The sequence below is a fragment of the Magnolia sinica genome, chromosome 11, assembly GCF_029962835.1.
Source record: "Magnolia sinica isolate HGM2019 chromosome 11, MsV1, whole genome shotgun sequence".
Lineage (NCBI taxonomy): Eukaryota > Viridiplantae > Streptophyta > Magnoliopsida > Magnoliales > Magnoliaceae > Magnolia > Magnolia sinica.
The window spans coordinates 1763945-1785467 of NC_080583.1; the positions used below are offsets into that span (position 1 = coordinate 1763945).

Sequence of the window (21523 nt, forward strand, 5' to 3'; positions counted from 1 at the left end):
TATCTTTTATCTTTATCTTTTGGCCCAAATGAACTAGAATCTAACCTCTATTATAACATGGGGTTCTAGAATCACCTATATTTATGCTAGCATGGCACATTGTCAGGCTGCCACGTGGACACGTGATACTGAGGTGGCCCATGAAAATCGGTACGTTTTTTATATGCCCATAGGTGCTATATTGGATTTGAATATGACCGCCGGTCAATTTATATTGATTGACCACCTCCATTACGTTGTTGATAGTAAATATTAGTATTGGGCATGAGTCATTTAATACTTGGTACTCGTGAGCTAGTTATTAATTAAACTTACCCGAGCGTGGACCACTTATCTTGGACCGGAGCTTTTGGGCATCAATGTGAAGAATTTAAATCTTGGATGACATCAATGCAGTGTGTTTTGAGATGTGGACAAGTTTGTCAATTGATATTTCTGTTTTGTGTTTGGATGATATTTGTGTTGTGTTTGGATGACAGCAGAGGATGATACTTTTCCTGAAAAGTATACTGCAGGAGTATTTATTGAAGAGTAGAGGTGTGGCCTTATCTATTCATATGGCACACGTATGGGAGACCTAAAGCTAGAGCTGGACATCGAGTCGAGTCGGGGTTTTGAAATAGGCCTGACCCGAACTCGATCCGACTCAATACCGAGTCCAACATGCCTGACTCGATCCGAGTTCGGTCTGGCCTGGACTGATCTGGACCAAGTCCGATCCAGTTAGAAGTACCGATTCGGGTTGAGTTGGCACCGAGTCGGATTGAGAGATAAGGGAGGGAGAGAGTGGAGAGGAGAGAGGAGGGTGATGGTGGTGGGTGGTTGCCGGGCTTGGAAGAAGAAGAGGAGGATGAGGGAGGGAGAGAGAGATGTTGAGATTGGATCAGGGTAGGGTTAGAGAGTCGGGTCGAGTTACCCAGTAACTTGAACTCGACTCGGTTTGAGTTCCAAATGGGCAAAGCTTACTTGATTCGGACCGACTCACCCATTTGGTTCAGGTCAAGTTGGATCAGAACAAGTCGGACGAGTCGAGTTAGCCGGATCAAGTCATCCGGTGCCCACCTCTACCTAAAGCCATGTAATGAGTGAGTTTTAAAAAGTGAACATAATGTCTTATGAAATCTGCTTCATGTAGACATGGGTTGCATTTGTCTGAGCATGGTTGCAAATTATGAATCTTCTATTAGATGGGCCCCACATGATCAAGATCATATCGTTGGATTACTGTGATGAGGATACCAATGGGTCTTGCTATGATTGTGATTGTTACAAATAGATCTAGAGAGGTCCGGAGGGTTACATTCACATTTTGTGTTGTATTATTAACCGTGTGAAAGGAAAGTAGTTATGATGGATTAAACTTCTTCAATTCAATTATAGCGTTTCATGCATCCAAATGACATTAGGATAGAGCCCTATCTATGATGGTTTACTCATGAACACTCTTTATTGGAACCACTTGTATCAGTGGACCCCACCAGGATGGTCCACAGGTAAAAACGGCAAGGGATCAGACTAGCAGATAAATGTTGACACAAATGTCGCAAAGGTTCACAGTCAATGTGAAAAAAGCCCATCATGGATGGTCAAGATTACCTGATTTGTGCAAATTTTGCACCTTTGGTGGCCCACCACTCAATTTCAAGAAATTAAGGCAATGGCCTTTATGTTGAATATCATCATTTAAACATGTGAAATCCAATATCAAGATCACAGAAGTGATCCCCACATTTTCTTTTCTTTAGCTTCTTTTGTGACAAGCTAACTGATCTAAACAAAGGGAAAAAGACTGATAAAACATAAATAAAAACAAAAACAGCAGATGTAGCTTAAACACCACAATATTCTTCGCTTGATATTCTCCCGGAAAAAGAGTATATGTTCTTCATCATGCACAACCAAGTAGCTTTTTGCAGAAACACCACTTGCAATATTTACAGTAAACATCTACTCTAGTTTACAAAAGCTTCAGATGGGGCCCATGAGGAAAGGAACCAAGCAGAACATGACCGGAGATCAAAGGCAACCAATGTGAAAAGATCGAAGTTTGCAGGCTTCTGAAAATGCTCTTTGGAAAGTAGACCCATTCCAGATGTGGTTTCTTAACCATTGGCTCGTCTACAAGACAACTTACGCACCACGAATGGACCATGAACCCGAATCATGCAGGTGAAAAAAATCTGCACAACACGAGAGCTGCTTCAGTTCTATAATGGAGATGCACCATGATCTCTCTTTTTAATCCTTTGCATGATTAATTGATTATAGCAATCTCAAGAGTTCTGCTGAAAGCATGCTTGCACCTCCACGCCTGGCACACGCTTAATATCTGAGCCATGAATCAAATGGGACACCAGCCAGATAAGCTGATCCCAAATTAGGCAGTTCCGCTCATCTAGTGGGCCACACATGCATGGTTGGCAGATTCTTCAAACCATCAATTTCTTTCGTACAAGTGCAGCCACCTGATATGTTTTCCAGACCACTCATCCAGTCGGTCATGTGTATCTTGAATGGGGACAATTGGCAAGTTATTCAAACCATTCTTTTGTGTAATGGTGGACCCACGGACCCACCTGATGCATGGCCCAGATGTCCCACATAAGCTGGCATGAATTGCAGCATGTAGAGGTGACCATGAAATGACCAAAAGCTATTAGTTGTCTATGAGCAGCATCTCTCACAATTTATATTGGCAAACTAAAGACTAACAATGAGATGTTTAGACAGTCTGAAATTCATGAGCATGCTTTAACATGGATAATAAAATGTTTTGAGTTAGAAAGTGAGACTATTGTAATGGAGAATTTTCTTTTGATAATATTGATGAGGGGCGTGTTTGTTTTCATGCAATAATTTGGAATTGAAAAAGGATTCCACGGAATCCTACTTTTCCAATGTTTGAGAGAAAAAAATACTCGGAATCCATTTTCGCTTTCCATACTTTTCCACAAAAAACACAGATATCAATGCCTAAAAAAACAAGTTGGTACATCAATTTCCCGCTGGGATATGTTCCGTGTTAAGAGTGGAATGGCGGAACAGGATTCGTGTAGCCGAACTCAATTAGTTGGGATAGGCCTAGATGATATGATGATGATGATGATTGATTTCCCATTGCCGAAAGGAAATAAACAGACCATTTGATTGTTGATTTTTTTTTTTTTTCAAAATTCTTTATTTATTTTTAATCTTCACGTGTCTACCTGATTCTGTGGAAACTGCATGGCAAACCAAACACAGATTTCCTTGTGGAATTCAAAGTTTTCAATTTCCCGCAGATTCCATGTCCATTTCTCACGTCCAAGATATGGGTTCAACAAAAACAAATATGCACTTAAAAGAAAACAGCCAAACCAACTGGCTGCAGTTGATACAGTTGATTTTGGTAGTGAGGCCGTGAATTTTCAGTTAACTTACTGATGTAACACTAGGCAAGTTATTACCATTCAGCGCAGCATGGTAGATTCGCTTCTCGGGGAGTCCCATGTCGGACAATATTAGATTACCCTGAGGAACACACAACCCAAATGAAGTTGAATAGGAAAAACATCCACAAAAATCAGAAGGGTATTTTGAGATATGAACAATCCTGAATTTTATAGCAAAGGATATCCTAGTCATTTGCAAAAATAAATTTAAAAAATTCTCTGAAAAATTAAGAGTAATTTGGCCATTCTTGAATTCAAGAGCACACGTTCCGTGTTGGGACCTGTGCTTGCTTGTAGATGCATGCACAGATGTGTGTGCAGGAATATTAGAACTCATAGCATATGGTCTCTTTGAGAACATAAAACTACAAACTGAAAAAAAACAGCAACGCTCTGTTTGGAAGTACAAGTCAATTGAATTGTGTGTTCAGTTTAAGAGGAAATAACAAAAATTAGCAAAGTTTCCTAGTAATCTTAAATGAGGAAGCAGCCTCATATTGCAGTACATTTTTTCCTTAGTCCAACTTGTAAGTAAGGCTATTAGAAATGTGCAATTTAGAGCCCGTAACATCAATATGGGTGATAAGGAGATTGCTCTACTGTGGTTGAAAAAACAACTACCCAAAAACTTAACCTGCTATCCAGATTGAAAGGCCCGGATTGGTGGGCCCACAAGATTTTTTAAGGACTTACCATAAAGCCAAAGATGGACGGCCCTCATCCAGCAATTTTCTTAACTACAACAGGAGCAGAAAGGAGCTAATCGCCCCTTTGATTCACGGTTATGATGGCATATCGAGGGCTTAGAACATATGGAAGCCTAATGGACAATAGGGTATTTTCTCGTATTCCTCTTGGTTTTTCCTTTTTGTAGTTTCGGGATGCCTCTACACTGAGAGAGTTCCTCTTTTTATAAAGAGAATCCGAGAGGATTAGGAAGAGTTGGTTTACAATAAGGATAAGGTCTTTGTATCCAACCTCATCTCTATCCCCTCTCAATTAGATCCCAATTTGAGAGAGAAGCATGCACATAGATAAAAGGATATCTACTTGGAGTTATTCCATAGGTAAACCATGTAGGACCCACCCACTAGTGGCTGCCCACAAGTGGGCCTCCAGGGCCCATATCCAACACAAATGGGTCAGGTTGACTCAAAGACTCAGATGAATCTTTACATGACTTTGCTCAATATCCACTAATTAAATAAATAAAATTTTGTTAACTCGTTGATTTTAATCAAACTATGTAATACACTATTGCATGCGTCTGTGGGAGTTTTTGTGCTCTCTTTGCCAGTCCCATGCCTAGATAAAGAAGGGTTGCGTTAGGTTGGCAGCCAGAGTGTGGTTGCATGAAGCATGGAGCATGAAGCAAAGCAACATATATTCAGGTGAGGAAGCCAGGAAGCGTCTGTTTCAAAATGTTAGCAAGTATAAATGGCTAGGAAGAGGGAGCGAGAGCGTGATTCCAAAGCTTGATTTTGTTGGCGTGAGTTGTACATTAGAGTGATTTTAGGAGTAAATGTTGGCGTGAGTTGTTTGGTTGTAATATTAGGAAGATTGTAATTCCCTAATTAGAGGGTCGACTTTAGCATGTCTAGGTGTAATATATGCATGTAGCCTAATATAGGCTATAAGAGACTACTATATGTAGCATTCATCCATGTACAATGAAATATGAAGATATACATAAAATATTTTCTAAAAGTTGTCAAGGTATCAAAGCACGTTTGATCCTCTACTCCTTGCTATTCGTAGCCTCCTAAACTAAAGTCTTCCCACTGTACGTCTCTCATGGCCAACACTAATTCCAACCATGGTGAGTCTCCATCATCTTCTACCCTGATGGAATTGACCACGAAGGTGACTGAAGCTTTGAATAAAGCCTCCATCTCGACACCGACAACAGACGTGGGTGCTGCACCGATTGGCATCAAATTGGATGGATCCAATTATGCTCTTTGGTCCCAAGTGGTTGAGATGTATATCGCAGCCAAAGATAAATTGGGATATATCAATGGTGACTTTCCTCAGCCGTCTCCAACGGATTCCACGTTCAGGAGGTGGCGAACCGACAATGCAATAGTCAAAGGATGGTTAATCAACTCTATGGAAGCCTTTCTTATCAGCACTTTCATTCGATATCCAACCGCCAAACAAGTGTGGGATGCTATTGCCACCACATTTTTTGACGGAAGTGATACCTCCCAAGTCTACGAACTCCGGCGGCGTGTAAGCAGATTGAAGCAAGCTGGTGGTTCACTGGAAAAGTTCTACAACGAACTGCAGGGACTTTTGTGTGAAATCGATTTTTGTCGCCCAAATCCCATGGAATGCCCGATTGATGTGCAACACTATAATTCCATCCTTCAAGAAGACAGGGTGTATGTTTTCTTGGATGGCCTTGATTATCGCCTGAACCATATCCGCAGTGGAGTATTACAGATGCAACCTTTCCCTATGGTAGAGCAAGCATATGCCCATGTCCGTCGCGAAGCCGTCCGACAGGCTGTGATGGCAGCAACTGGCGGCACGGATGACACACCTGGAGCAGTCTTGGCTTCCAAAAGCGTCAAGACTGACTCAAGTTCTGCCTCTAATGGTGGATCTTTGTCTCTAACCAGCAGCAGGTCAAATGTTAGTCCACATCAGAAGCAGAATACCAATACCGAGGCGGCCAAATGCTCTCATTGTGGGAACACTAAGCACACTCGTGACACATGCTTTAAATTGTATGGATATCCAGATTGGTGGCATGATCTTCAAGCCAAGAAGAGGCATGATGGAGCCACTAATGATGTCATTACTGGTAAGGCTGCAGTGGCGGCAGCAGAACCACACTTGTCTCTAATTCCGACTGAATTCTCTACCTCCAATACAGGTATGGCTCTACTTGGGTTTAAAAGCAATGATGATTGCAACACATGGATTCTTGATTCCGAAGCAACTGACCATATGACATTTGATGCACGGGATTTCTGTCAACATACTCCTCCTCGGCGGGCTAGTATTGCCAATGCCAATGGGGTTATCTCTGCGGTAAAAGGGGCTGGCACTGCAATGTTATCACTAGCTTTATCATTATCTAATACCTTACTTGTGCCTTCCCTTTCTCACAAGCTAATATCTGTGAGTCAAATTACGAAAGAGCTCAATTGCACCGTACTGATTTACCCAACATTTTGTCTTATTTAGGATATTCTCTCGAAGGAGATCATTGGGCGTGGTACTAAGAGGGGGGGCTCTATTATATGGATGATTTCAGCATGGGCCAAGTACATCATGTTGGTCCGTCGTGTATTAGCAAGACGGAGCAGATTTGGCTTTGGCACCGTCGGTTAGGCCATTCTTCGTTTGGTTATTTGCAGCATTTATTTCCTGATTTATTTTCAGAGTTGTCTGTTTCGGATTTTAAATGTGAGACTTGCATTTTAGCCAAGAGTCATCGAGTACCTTATCCTTTACGTATGAATAAAAGTGAAGTTCCATTTGCTTTAGTTCACTCTGATGTGTGGGGACCTTCCCCGAAGCCTACTTTATCTGGTTTCCGCTGGTTTGTGATTTTCGTTGATGACTTGGCTATATTTATTACAACATAAGGATGACGTCTTTACTATGTTTCGATCTTTTCATGATATGATTCAAACTCAGTTCTCCGCTAAGCTTCAGATTCTTAAGTCTGATAATGGTGGTGAGTATTTAAATCATCAGTTCCGTGAGTATTTCAATCATCATGAACTGATTCATGAGACATCGTGCCCTCAGACACCTCAGCAGAATGGTATTGCCGAGCGAAAAAATCGTCACATTCTTGAAACGGCTTGAGCACTTCTACTTGGGGCATACGTTCCGTGCTCCTACTGGTCTGATGCAGTAGCTACTGCGGTGCACCTAATCAATCGAATGCCCTCCAAAGTACTTGAGTTTAAGACCCCACTGCAAACTCTGTCTACGTATGTCACCTTACCCACGACATTGATGCTTCCACCTCGCGTCTTTGGGTGTGTTGCCTTTGTTCACCTCCATAAAAATCAACGCACGAAGCTTGAACCGTGTGCTCGTCGCTGCCTCTTCTTGGGATATGCCGTCCATCAGAAAGGTTATCGCTGTTACGACCCGACTACGCGACGCACTTATGTGACTATGGATGTTTCTTTCCTTGAGACCGACACTTTTTCTCCCCTGCATCTCATTCTTCTCTTTTGGGGGAGACACGAGATGAAGAGCTGAATTGGCTAAAGTTTGACTGGTTTGGTGGCACTGAGAATACAGAAACAATTGTACCAGTTAACAACCCGTCTTCGGATATATTTCTTGACGCTGCACATATATCTCCTGAAGTTGCAATAGTACCCCCCCACTCCTCAGTGCCTAACGACCCGTCTCCTGAGAATATCACCAAGGTAAATTCTCCTACCACACCTCCTATCTCAAATAATGAGGTTAATCGTGGTTATGAGCTACCTTGCAGGCATAATCGTGGTATTCCACCGAATAGATACTCACCTGAGATCGAGGCACTGAAATCAAAATATCCCATTGCCAATTATGTCTCTATAGAGAGACTTTCTGAACCACTTAAGAACTTTGCGAAGGATCTATCTTCGCACCATATTCCTACAAGTGTTGACGAGGCATTAAAGGACCCAAGATGGGTTCAAGTAATGAAGGAAGAAATGGAAGCACTAATGAAGAATGAGACATGGATCCTTGTTCCTTTACCTGAAGGACAGAAGACAATAGGGTGCAAATGGGTATGCTCTATAAAGTACAAAGTTGATGGAACAATCGAGCGCTACAAAGCACGACTAGTAGCAAAAGGCTATACTTAGACATATGGGGTAGATTATCAGGAGACGTTTTCACCAGTGGCCAAGTTAAATACTATTAGAGTTCTGTTATCTCTTGCAGCAAACCTGGACTGGCCGTTGCATCAATGCGACATGAAGAATGCCTTCCATGGAGATCTTGAGGAGGAGATCTACATGGATGTTCCCCCAGGATATAAGGCGACCTCTGGTCGAGTTGTGTGTAAACTACGACGAACACTTTACGGCTTGAAACAATCTCCTCGAGCCTGGTTTGGACGGCTTAGCTTGGTTATGAGGAAGCATGGTTTTCGACAGAGTAATTCAGACCATACTCTCTTCCTGAAACATCAAGGAAGCAAGATAACAGCTTTAATAGTGTACGTAGACGACATGATTATTACGGGAGATGATCAGGAGGAAATCTGGAAACTTCAAGAACAATTGGTAGCCGAGTTCGAAATGAAAAATTTGGGAGGGCTCAAGTATTTTCTGGGGATTGAGGTCGCTAGATCCAAGCAAGGTATATTTCTTTCTCAGCGAAAATATACCCTTGACTTATTATCAGAAGTTAAATTACTAGAATGTAAACCTGCAGATACACCAATAGTCCATAATCATAAACTGGGAAAATACCCCGACCAAGTGCCAACAGACAAAGGAAGGTACCAAAGATTAGTTGGGAAGCTCATTTATCTCTCACATACACGACCCGATATTGCTTATGCAGTGAGCGTAGTGAGCCATGTTATGCATTGTCCGAGTGAAGATCATATGAATGCAGTGATCCAAATCGTCAGGTACCTAAAGTCCTCCCCTGGAAGAGGACTTATGTTCTCAAAGACCAATCATCCAAGGATTGAAGGCTACACAGATGCTGATTGGGCAGGAAATATTTCTGATAGAAAGTCTACCTCGGGGTATTTTACATTTGTTGGAGGGAACTTGGTGACGTGGAGAAGTAAGAAACAGAAGGTAGTAGCATTATCAAGTGCAGAAGCAGAATTCCGTGGGATGGCTAAGGGTCTTTGCGAACTCCTATGGCTAAGAAGGCTGTTGACGGAAATTGGCTTCACTCCAAACTGTAAGATGGATCTCTTCTGTGACAACAAAGCTACTATCGATATCTCTCATAATCATGTCCAACATGATCGAACCAAATATGTGGAGGTAGATCGGCATTTTATCAAAGAGAACCTTGAAGCCAAGATAATCTGATTCCCGTTCGTCAAGTCTGAAGATCAATTGGCAGATATTCTTACCAAAGCTGTGTGTAGCAAGAACTTCTACAACTCACTTGGCAAGTTGGGCATTAGAGATCTATACGCACCAACTTGAGGGGGAGTGTTGGCGTGAGTTGTACGTTAGAGTGATTTTAGGAGTAAATGTTGGCGTGAGTTGTTTGGTTGTAATATTAGAAAGATTGTAATTCCCTAATTAGAGGGTCAACTTTAGCATGTCTAGGTGTAATATATGCATGTAGCCTAATATAGGCTATAAGAGACTACTATATGTAGCATTCATCCATGTATAATGAAATATGAAGATATACAAAAAATATTCTCTAAAAGTTGTCAGATTTGAGGTGGGAGTTTGCAATAATTTTCATCACAAATCTGCACAATAGGACATTCCAAAGCCCTTGTTAGAGTGGACTGGCAGAACAGGATTCATGTCTCCAATCCCAATTAGTTGGGATAAGTCTTAGATGCTGCTGATGAAATAAATAGCTGTTTTAATCAGTAAAATAGTCATCTTTGCATACTATATATACAAGAAAGTAAACATGTTCATGAGCAATGAAGTGTTGGTGGTATATGTATCCTGCAATTTGGGAGGTTGCTAGTTCAAATTTCTTTGTATGCTTATTGTAAAAAAGAATTGTTCTTAGGCTAGTGACTTGGTTTGGGACGCTGTGAGTCAACGAGTCGACTCAAAGAGTCACACTGAATCACATTTGAAATCCACTGACTTCGTTTGCAATCTCATCAAGTCGAGTCAATTCTGTCGAGTTTCAAGATGATTCACTAAGTTCTATAACTGTGGCAGAAATAGAAACTTTAGTCTCCTCAGCATTCAGATTGATGGTGTCTCCAAACTGCAATTATTTACTTTCAAGTTAGACTTGAAAGGAACAGAATTGGAATTTGAGGGTACTTCCTCATTATGAATGCTAGGAAACATATTAATTTTTGTCATTTCCTCTTGATTAAACTCGACTGTTGAAAATCCAATCAAGTTGTGCATCCAAACATTCCAAACACAGCACAACATGCATACCTTCCTAGCCATTAGCTTTCGTACATTACTTGCATAGAGTTTCAGGTCTTCTTTCTCTTGCTTTGAAGGGTAGTAGATGGGTAGGTAGGTCACCTCCATATAATTCACAAATTGACAAAGAAGCAAAATTACATGGCGGACCTGCAAATATGTATAAATATTGGACCTTGTAGATAGTTGAACAAAGACGAGGGAATCAGACATAGTTTTGGAAGATAGAGAATTTGGTGCTAAACAGAAATGCCGAAGCTAGTCATCAAGCACTCAATTCCATGCACGTGGCGTGAATGTAAGAAATCCAGACTGTTCATCCATGGGCCCTACTGTAGATAACTTTTGAGGATTACGATTGGGCAGGTAAGAACGGCACGACCATGGTCAACATTTAATGGAAAAAAGTGCCCTACATGTTGGCTAGCATCATCTGACTGGTGGGTCCAACAAAATAAATGGCCCACATCTCATACACGGACACTGTGTGCATAGAGATTGATTTGCTTTAGCACTGGACTTTGCCCCTTCAAATACGTATCTTTTCTTTCAAGGATAGATGTCAATACAATCTTGAAGTCTCTGGTGAGGAAACTCATTAAGCGATGGACTCGCAAGCTTCCAAGAAACTTCAAAAGCCATGCAGATTGAGTAATGAAAGATGAGCTTCATTATTCCAGTCTTTCACACCTAAATGTAAAATCTTTTTGAAGCTATGAATAAACCAAGGGCTTCTCACCGCAGATATAGTGTCCCATGCTGGACTAAATCTTTCGTAAGGATATCTTAGGATCACTGGAAGGACTGGCGTTTTGGATAGAAAAGCACCCGTCTTAAACGGAAGGAGGAAATCTCCATTCGTAGTTGTGCCCTCTGCAGTTGGAAATGGAAATAATCAACCATGGTCCATAATGATGCAAAGAAGCACACTGAAATAGTTAAGAATGAAATACAGAAATCATCCACATTATATAAAAAAAAAAGAAAAGAAGCCAAAGTATGCTAAGACAAACAATTATAAGAGGATTTTGAGGAATCACCCATCTACATTGGGAGCCAGCAGATAAACCATGTGGATCACTGAGACATGGGCCATACCATAAATTCTTGAGGGCACTGTTGAAATGCTTGGGTCAAGGACTATATAATTCCTCTATGGAAAATATAATCTACTTTCTAAAATTGCATTGATAGATGAATGAAATAGGATCATCCATTCAAGAATATCAAGACTCTTTACAAATGCAAAGAAGAAGAAGAAGAAGAAGAAGAAGAAGAAGAAGAAGTATGGAAAATATAATCTACTTTCTAAAATTGTATTGATAGATAATGTATTGTGTATTGAATAATTCGGTAAAGTATTCTGAACATGCACCATGTTTAAACAATTTGAAGTGAAAATTGAGGTACCATTATAGGCCCACCACCATCACTATTGTTTAGAGTATCCCCGATATTATCCATATCTCTAGCTCGGTGATACCAATAACACTAGTAGTTTTAGAAATTCCAAGTATTAGCAATGTATCGCTAAGTATTGCCCATGTAACAATTTTGCCAATATGACTGTAAATTCCAGGTGTTGCTTGTATTGCCAATGTATCGCCAATATTTTCGACCATGAAAATTTCAAAAAATGTTTGTATCGCTAGTGTATCGATGATATTTTGATAATATCGCTAAAATTTTATTTACTAAAAACAATTCCATTTTAATTTTTTGTTATGGGAGCATGGTTGTATGCGGTGTTCAAATTGTCGTGATAATATCGATCATATTGCAATATTATTGTTATCGCAACATGAGCGATATTGAGACCACGGACTTTCCTTTCCTTTCCAGTTGTCGACGATTTCTAGGTGAAATATTGTATGTTGTCAATATTCTAAAAGATTGATGGATGTTTGGATGGATGTTGGATGGTTGGATGGATAGATGGGATGGTCGGATGAATAGATGATGGATGGAATGGTTGGACTGGTTTCTTACAATAACACATGCTTTTAGGTCCCCATTAAATGAAAACTAATTATGTATGTATTCTTTTTTTGCAATTTTTTGATTCCTAGATATGAAAATATGTGTATTTTAGCATCTCCTGAAGTTTCACTGAAAATTTCCTCCGTTTCCCCCGCGTTTCCCCAATGTTTCCTGCATTTCTGGTTATTGGCGATATTGATATTGTTTTTGTATCCTTGGCCAGTACCAATACCGACACTTCGAACACTGACCATCACATGGAGGGAGTAATTGGTGCATTTATATCAGATTTCAACATTTATCAATATAGACCATACAATTCACGCAATATATGCCAAATTACAAACAAGGGATCATGATGCAAATCCATGCACTATTGAATTTTGAAAAGAAAAATAAAACATAACGACAATAACCTGGAAAAAGTAGCATCAATGGTGCAAGTTTATTTTGGCGGGCTGCTAGAACTCTTTCCTTCACAATTCCTGCAAGTGGTGAGAGGCTTAAAATCTGAAAATTGCAAACAAAGAGCTAAAAAAATTGAGACCTTACACAGCCCATTTATAATTGGCTTCACAATAACTAAAAGGTTTGAAAAAAAGATGCATATTTCAAACATACAATTCCTGAAGGAGATGAGAGTAGTGACTGTACAAGGGACCAAAACACATGGATAAATCACATACATGATGCATATTTATGGATAAATCACAGCATTTGAGGTGATCTCTTCACAGTGGACAACTAACTCCTGGTGATGGATTATACAAAGCTTACAATTCAGCCTCACCAAAAAATGGCTCTCAAGAACAAATCCAAACTAAACTACTATTGAGGTGTAATAGCAATCCATGAAAAAAGCCCCCCCGTGGGAGGCTGGCAGGGGCTACTAACTCAGTGGTAGAGTGTACTCCTGTGGAGCGAATAGGATGAATTTTATTTTTATTTTTAAAGAAAAGAGTTCTGAATGGAGAGGGTGGTCATGAATGGAGAGGTCTAAGTAAGTAAGAAATTTTGGCTGCTTAAACTAATAGTGAAAAGAGGGAAAATATCACAATGTTATTGGATTTGGGGCAACATTTTGAAAACATTGGGATATCTTCTCATTGCCACTGTATTTGAAATGAACACAAAAAATTGGGATAGTTGCGGTCTTTCAGAAGACTGGAGATAGTTACTCCAATGGTGACAAGAAGGATGTTGTAAAATGCCACTGTTGTATTATTATTATTATTATTTTTTAACATATTGCTCCCATATATGTCCATTTCTTATTGTTGAATCCGCAGAGATCAGGTCTTTAGTTTCTTGTATGCTGAGAACTATTGTTTCTGTTAACCAGTTTTCTATTACAGTATGTTACTGCTGGAAAAATTAAAAAAAAAAGGAAAGAAATGAGGAAATGCATAAATGAAATATAATCTGAGGGAAGTTCTCTTGTACTAAAACCATTTTAGTTTCAGGCCATATAAAATATGAACTCAATACCTTTCATAGGAACACAGCAGACCACAATTATAAGAAGGACAAATAGCAAGAAATGGAAGATGGATGTACCTGAAACACCCTTTGAATCAGTTGATTTGGATTCTCTCTGAACATAGACACAACCAATACACTTGCTGCGGAACAAAAGATCAGTTAAATTCCATTAAACTCATCCATTATGGGATGCCCCATTGTCTTTCGCTAAAACGTGAAGCCAAAAATGCTGCAAGTTCTACATTTAAAGAAAAATCAGCAGTGTATTGAATGAAGGAAACTAGATGGAAGCAAAAAGAAAAATGGTGCCCAAGTACTGAGTTTAGGGGGATCTTCTTGGAGCTATTCTTATCAGAGTGAATTATCACAACTTTAGATGTGTCTTTCAATATTGTAACTAACAGTATACTCACACTCGGTGGAAGAGAAACGTAGTATCTGATGGACAGAAACTATTTCAGATACCCTCATTTGTCCAGGAATTTAAATTATGAGACTCGTGATTTGTGAAATTAAAATCATCATCATAGCCTTGACTATAGTTGCACAAGTGGCAAAAGATTCGGGTGGGGAGAAACATCTATTTAAAGATGTTTTCAAGTACAAAAGGGTAGGAAGCAGGAGCGAGAGCATAAGTCCAAAGCATAAGGCACGATTTGAAGCGGGAGAGGCAACTGGTTAGAAGGATCGTGCAACTAATCCCAGCTATTTGGAGGCAGGTTTTCCTGTTTCAGCAATCACAATCAACGGCAAGTGAAGATTGAAGCCTTCAGATCTTTCATCGCCTTCTGAGGCTTTTTGATTTGTATTATTGTCAAATAGACTTATTTCTGTGACTTAGTAAATGAAACTGCCAACTGATGAAATGCCATCCAGATTTCTCAGCAGAAGATGGTAAGAATTTAAAAGCATCATCCACTTAAAAGCAAATCCAACATGTAATTACAATCAGCAGTTTAATGGTAGACTTCTCTTAGATATAACAGAGTATTCGATCAAGTTAACTGATTTTATTAAATAGGCTTCCTCTCGAGAGCCCGAACCATGGAAAAGTCTTTAAAAAAAAAATAAAAAATTGTAAACAAGACCAAAAAAATAGCTTCTAAAATTAAAATTTCCTTTTCATGTGTATTCCGAGAGACGGATAAGATTGATGACTCCCTTGCTAAGGGATGTCATGATCATCAATTTGTATTGAGTTTCCTTTGCATAGATTGCATTGCAATTTTCTTTTATTAATGATGATGATTATGGTGAAGGTGATGAATAAGATTAGCTATCAAAATAGAAACTGTACTCAAAAGGTTGGACATTATAACTCACTTGATGCCATGATACTTTGAAGGTAGAACAGCAGATGGCTAAAGTCTGGTTTTATTTACAGTAATAAAATGTCATTGCTTGGATGGAAAAAGAAGAAATACCAATGGTGCCCTAGGGTGCATTTGGTTGCACCATATCATGATCTTTCATGATTAATCAGTCTAATTTGGTGCAACCAAACACACCTTAATAATATTGGATCATGAATTACAAATAAAAGAATACAGATTTGTATGTGCTGATATCTAAGAGGTAAAATATTACATTACATTTAAGATCATGGTGCTATAAACATCAAGAAAACAACCGCTTAAGAAACAACTAAAGACACGAACTAACCTGATGAAACCAACTATGGGAAGTTTAGCAACTGATTTCTTCAGCAAGGAAACCCACGATCAAAATTATAAGGAAAAAAAAATGGAAGGGGAGCTTGTCAGAACCAAAGTGTAGTAGTAGAATTTCAACCCAAATCTTATTAGAAATAAATCTGCTAGCCCCACATACATCCTCTGCACATGCAATTTCTACGGCACACGTATCAACCTGTCAAGTGTCTGGTACATCTGGGCTGTGAATAAGGTGGCCTCCACCGCCAAGATGAACAAACACAAAATCAGACAATCCACTCATTAGGTGGTCACATATGTACATTGAATGTGCACAATTGACAAGTTCTATTAGACGTTTATTCTTGTTGTATAGTGGTAGCCCACCTTATGACTGGATGGGGCCCCTTTTTTGGCACAGACAGTGGGGGCTACTTTATGCACTATGCAGATGTCCCACACACTTTCCAGGTTGGCACATGTGCTGCACATAAAGGCATGTATGGGGAGTTTGTAGGACTGTGGGTCTAGCAAACATCATCATATTGACATGCAATGAATTCAATAAGATACATAATCAGCTGGCCCACCTTTGCAACAAAGCTAGGAAAAAACGATGATATATGATACAAAATATCCAAATATGATATGTGGTTCGATACGATCACCCCAGGCCTTTCAAAATCTTCAAATCGCTCTCTGCGCTCATTCTGGGAAAGTGGAAATGAATGAGAGAAGGGATAGCAAAACAGAACAGTGATTGGGTACAAAAAAACATTCAATCAAAATGCAGTTTAGAACAGCTGCAAGGGATGGACGAGTTCAATGTAACAAAAACTAACTCGTGGAAATCCCGTCCAACTAGCTTAATTAAAAAGTTAGCTAGTAGCAGAATCTTAGTAGGAAGGGTCTTCCATGTAAGGCGGATAGTGATGATGTCCACGAGATTAACTTGATAATACGGTCCTCCTGTGGGTATGACCTCGATCTCACTGAGTTATTACTACATCGCAACCCTGCACTTGGGGTTTGTTCCGATCACATTTACAGCCTATAAATGATTTATAGGCATTTTTCAGCATCCAAACACAGACCATAAACCATTTACCTGTAAAGACAATTATCCCCATTTACGAGCATCCAAATGACCCCTAGAAAAGTTGGAAAATGGAAATTTCTCTCCTAAGTTAACAATTTTTTCTCACAGTGAGGCTAAGTAGGTTTTCCAGAAGAAGCAATTTCAAATTTAAAGTTTTCCTTGTTTCCAAACACACCCTAAGGCCATGTTTGGAGACCATGGATTCCATGCCAAACAATGGAGAAATTGAAGGGTTTTCCTTTCACATACAACTTGTGTTGTTTCGGTAACAATGAAAAGGGTTGATTGCACCAATCAATCATTACATTTTTTTATAATTTGGATTCTTAGCACATGAAACTGGGTGAATATTGTGAGAGGAATATAAGCTTTACATTTTCCATTTAAACAAAAACTCAAAATTTGAATCCATGTTTCAACAATGCTCATTGTTGGTCTTGAATTTGGCCACGCGGAACATGTGTGGATTATGGGCGTGCTAGAACCGATTGGGTCCAATTCAAACTGTGACCATGAACCCATAGCGTCGAAATAGAGTGAGGTTCGGTCGTTTGCTTGACCGTTCGTCTGTTCAGTCAACTGTCATGCGCTCATTACTCAGGCGATTGGCGGAGGTTGGGGCTCTTCCTCCAATGAGCTCTTTTTTGCCTTGAAAATTCAAGGACTTTCGAAGGTGCAACAGTTGTATGGTCGAAACGGGGAAAGAATGGGGATAGATGGATGCGGGAAAAGGTGAATGACTTACCACTACAGCAGGATCACCAGCCTGATTGAGAGCAACATGGTGCTTCTAAAAGAAGCATGCTAATGAGTGAGGCAAAGGTAATGTCGGAGATTACAAGTACAGTTAGCCTAGCGTATGAGATTAGGTGGACAGATTCCTAAGCTAAGGTTTTCCTTCAGATTCGACACACGGGCACAAATTGAAGGGAATTACAGCTACTGACTATAACTAAGAGTCGGTCTGACACATGCACGGGACGGACTAAGACTAGATCGACATTGAGGGTCCGCTGCTGTTGAGCAAGGGAGAAATAAACCTAAATACATAGTATTACGCTGGATTTCTAGTTGGGTTTTGGATTTGGAGAGATAATTTTTTGTATATGCTTCTGCTATTTATAGCCTTTTGTGGATGATAGGAGAACAACTATTTGTCCACGTGGCACATTCACCTGCAACCAGTTGAGGAAAGAGCGGTTACATTTCATCGATCATGATCTTATCTTCGTTGTGTGCTTAAAACGTGCTTTAGGGCTAACATGGTTGGAACAACTGCTTGCCTTTATCTGGAGAAAACCAAAATGCCGAAAACACCCTTAAAAAGATGAGTTGTCCTTCGAATCCCTAACGCATACTACTTAATATCTTATGTGCGATGTGGCTAAATCTGCATTGTTTATTTGATCCATACCTTTGGTACAAACACTTATAAAATCATCATTAGATAAATATTGCTTTTCTCCTTTCTTTTACCTTGAGTTCCACGTAAACAAGCATGCCTCAAGGGGTTGTTTTAAAATGATCACATATGCAAGAGCTTTTCACAAAAACTTTTTGAGTTGCAGCAAGCACACCTGACAGCCTAGACCTTGCATGAAGTGAGCGGATTAGGTGCGGCCATGGCCTCACCCAAGATGGTGCGACCTTATCGTGGGCCTACCTTGATGTATGCGTTCCACATCCACACCATCCATCTGTCTCACCAGATCATTTTAGGGCATTAGCCCAAAAATGAAGGGAATCCAAATCTTAAGTGGACCATACTATGGGAAACAATGGTGATTGAAAGCTCCACCATTAAAACTTCCTAAGGCCATCATAATGTTTATTTGCCATCCAACCTGTTGATAAGGTCAGACAACACTGTATGAAGGGAAAAACAAATACTAACTTGACCCAAACTTGTGGCCATAAGAAGTTTTTAATGGCCAATTATCACTTTTTCCTATGTTATGGTCCACCTGAGATTTGGATATGCTTCAATTTTGGGCTAATGCCCTAAAATGATTTGTCAAAACGGATGGATGGTTTGGATGTAAAATACGTACATCAAGGTGAGCCCCACAGTAAGGGCCGCCACCTTCTTGTGTGAGGCCGGGCCACACGTAATCCGATCCCTCACATGAAAGTGGACGTCGGCCAGGCTCGGTTTCAGATGCATGCTTTGGCCCATAGCCAGACACGAGTCTACACATTGAAATCGGATTGCATACTGAGTTACTCAATACACTTTTATCGTACTGAGTAAACTCAGTTGAGCCTACTGTGAATGTGTGTGGATTATCCACGCCGTACATCCGTTTTTCCAGCTAATTTTATTGGTTGAGCCAAAAATTGAAGCCTGCCCAAAGCTCAAGTGGACCACACCATAGGAAACAATGGGAATAATGACTACCACGGTTGAAACCTTGGTAGGCCCCACGTTGATGTTTATTTGCCATCTAATTTGTTCATAAGATCACACAGACATGGATGAAAGGAAAAACAAATAACAGATTGATCCAAAACTTCCGTGGCCCCAAGGAAATTTTCAACAGTATAGTTTCAATTCATACTATTTCCCATGGTGAGGTCCACTAGAGATTTGGATATACTTCGTGGTTGGTCAAGAACCCTCAAATTATCTTTAAAAACTGGATAGACAGATCGGATAAAATATGTAAATCCCGGTGGGGTGAGTCTACTCGGTACGCAATCTGCGTCCCGACTTTAGTACTTTTGGGAAGCGGATTGCGTAGTGAGTAACTCAGCACGGTAAGCGTACCTTATATATTTTATCAACTGCTTTCATCCAGTTTACCAGATAATTTTAGGGCAAATGGATCACATCACGGAAACAGTGTGAATTGAACGTCTATGTTAAAAAATTATTGAGGGCGACTGAAGTTTTGGATCAAGCTTATATTTATGTTTTCCTTACACCCATGTTTTGTATATCCTTTGAAGAGGTTGGATGACAAATAAACATCACTGTGGGCCTAGCAAGGTTTCAACGGTGGAAATCATTATTCCATTGTTTACTCGTGGCAGCAGAGTTTACTCAGTACGATAAGAGCGTACTGAATAACTCAGTACGCAATACGATTTCGCCCAGCGGTAGAGGCAAGCATGCGGATCAATCCTGACCATTCAAACCGGGCTCCATTGTTGGATGGAGCACAGCCAGAGATAATCAGTGACTGGACGACCCTAATTCCTAACCCTCAGATATGCGGCCATCAACTCGCCAACAGTCTAGTGAGCGAAATCAGATGGTTAAGATGATCAGACGAGTTTCATCTTTGGCCACACTCCATTGACAGCGGGTCCCACAAGCCCGACGGTCTCGATTGACCTGCATCTACGCCACGTTTGCACTCTACGAGTTGCCACGGTTCGGTGAGCTGGCGACAACACACCGACGTCTAGCCCAGATGTTTCTGCAAAAGCACGACGTTTTGGCAAGTCATCAACCGTCCACGTGGCATACATGCAGGCCAATCTGGCCGTCCAAATTATGTAGGTACTGACGGAAGTTGGCCCCAACTGATAATCCTAACCATCCAATTGATGGCCATCAAACCATCAGTGGCCCGCATAATCAATCAGGCTGCTAAGATCATCCAACAAGTATAACTTTCATCGTACACTCCATCCACGGTGGGTCCCACGAATTGGACGGCAGATGAATGATTATGAGGCAATGCTTATCAACAAATTACCAAAAATTCACAATCTCAATTAAATAAAAAACATAAAATTCAAGAATAGTATTTCACCTCATCAATATCTTCATCCTCACCGGATGAAGTTAGATAGAACTCATCAATCCAATAAAACCCGAGCATGAAGAGCATCGCCCGAGCAAGAAACCGCCCGCTATACACGATGAGGAATCTCCGCCACCCTACCATATCAACGTAACCTTGCTGCTCGTCATCCCCATCTGAATCGGTGAGCCCCGTGCACAACCGACAGATCAGATAGTACAGGATCACGATCGCCGATCCGACGGTCACGCGAAACGGTACAAGTGTGGCGAAGGCGGCCGCGAGCAGGAATTTCTCCTCCCATGGCAGATCGCCCCTCCCCATCGTTCCGTACACGTCGGAACGGACGTAGGGAGCGAACTTCTGGTGGAGCTCGAGGAGATCGTCGGGGGAGACGGGGAATGGAGGGTCGCATGTGAGAAGGGGCCAATCGGATTCGGAGTGGGGCCCACCATCTGCGGTGGGTTGGGAAGGTGGCGTGGAGAACTGTCTGAGCTCACGGTCCATTTGGGGAAATCCTGGCCGTAGGTTTCATCGAGGGAGGTTGTACAGTGAGATCTGCCGAGGAGAGGTTGAGAGGGAGAGGGAAATTCGACCGTGTTTAGAGTACCATCGAAATGTTTATCAGTGCGCCCACGGAAAAGGAGCCGTTAGGATCGTCCATCCCATCTAAATATGGGACGCGGATTGCGTCCTACCCAACGGGCAGGAGCTTTGAGTGGCCACCATATGGGTCTTATCCACACTGTCCATCCATTTTTTCCAAGTGGACTACACAATGGGGAATAAAATATTACCGTTGAAAATTTCTTGGGGCCACAGAAGTTTTGGATATAGCTGAAATTTCTATTTAACTTCATCCAGGTCTATGTAACTTTATGAATAGTTTGGATGGCAAATAATCATCACGGGCGCTTAGAAAAGTTTCAACGGTAAGAATCATTATCACCGCTGCTTCCTGTGGTGTGGTCCACTTGGGTTTTGGATCTATCTCATTTTTTAATTGTTTTCTAAAATAATACGAAAAAATGTATGGACGGTGTGGATA

The 21523-nt window shown here is 40.7% G+C and overlaps 1 protein-coding gene across 5 annotated transcripts; it reads right to left on the minus strand.

Annotated features, from left to right (window-relative positions):
- Positions 1-1823: 1823 nt before the first annotated feature.
- On the minus strand, positions 1824-21213 carry LOC131218541 (lysophospholipid acyltransferase LPEAT1-like). 5 transcript variants are annotated; one of them, XM_058213137.1, is made up of 9 exons: positions 20485-21211; positions 16215-16334; positions 15635-15672; positions 14048-14112; positions 12907-12975; positions 11250-11383; positions 10520-10660; positions 3421-3510; positions 1824-2180 (listed from the first exon to the last, which is right to left on the minus strand). In XM_058213137.1, the coding sequence occupies exons 1-9, from the start codon at positions 20980-20982 to the stop codon at positions 2103-2105; spliced, it is 1233 nt and encodes a 410-aa protein (XP_058069120.1). In that variant the 5' UTR covers positions 20983-21211; the 3' UTR covers positions 1824-2102. The 5 variants fall into 5 exon arrangements, with proteins under 5 accessions (XP_058069120.1, XP_058069121.1, XP_058069123.1 ...); XM_058213138.1 differs by having other exon boundaries at positions 3447-3510; positions 20485-21210; XM_058213140.1 differs by lacking the exon at positions 10520-10660 and having other exon boundaries at positions 20485-21213.
- Between the last annotated feature and the right edge of the window lie 310 nt (positions 21214-21523).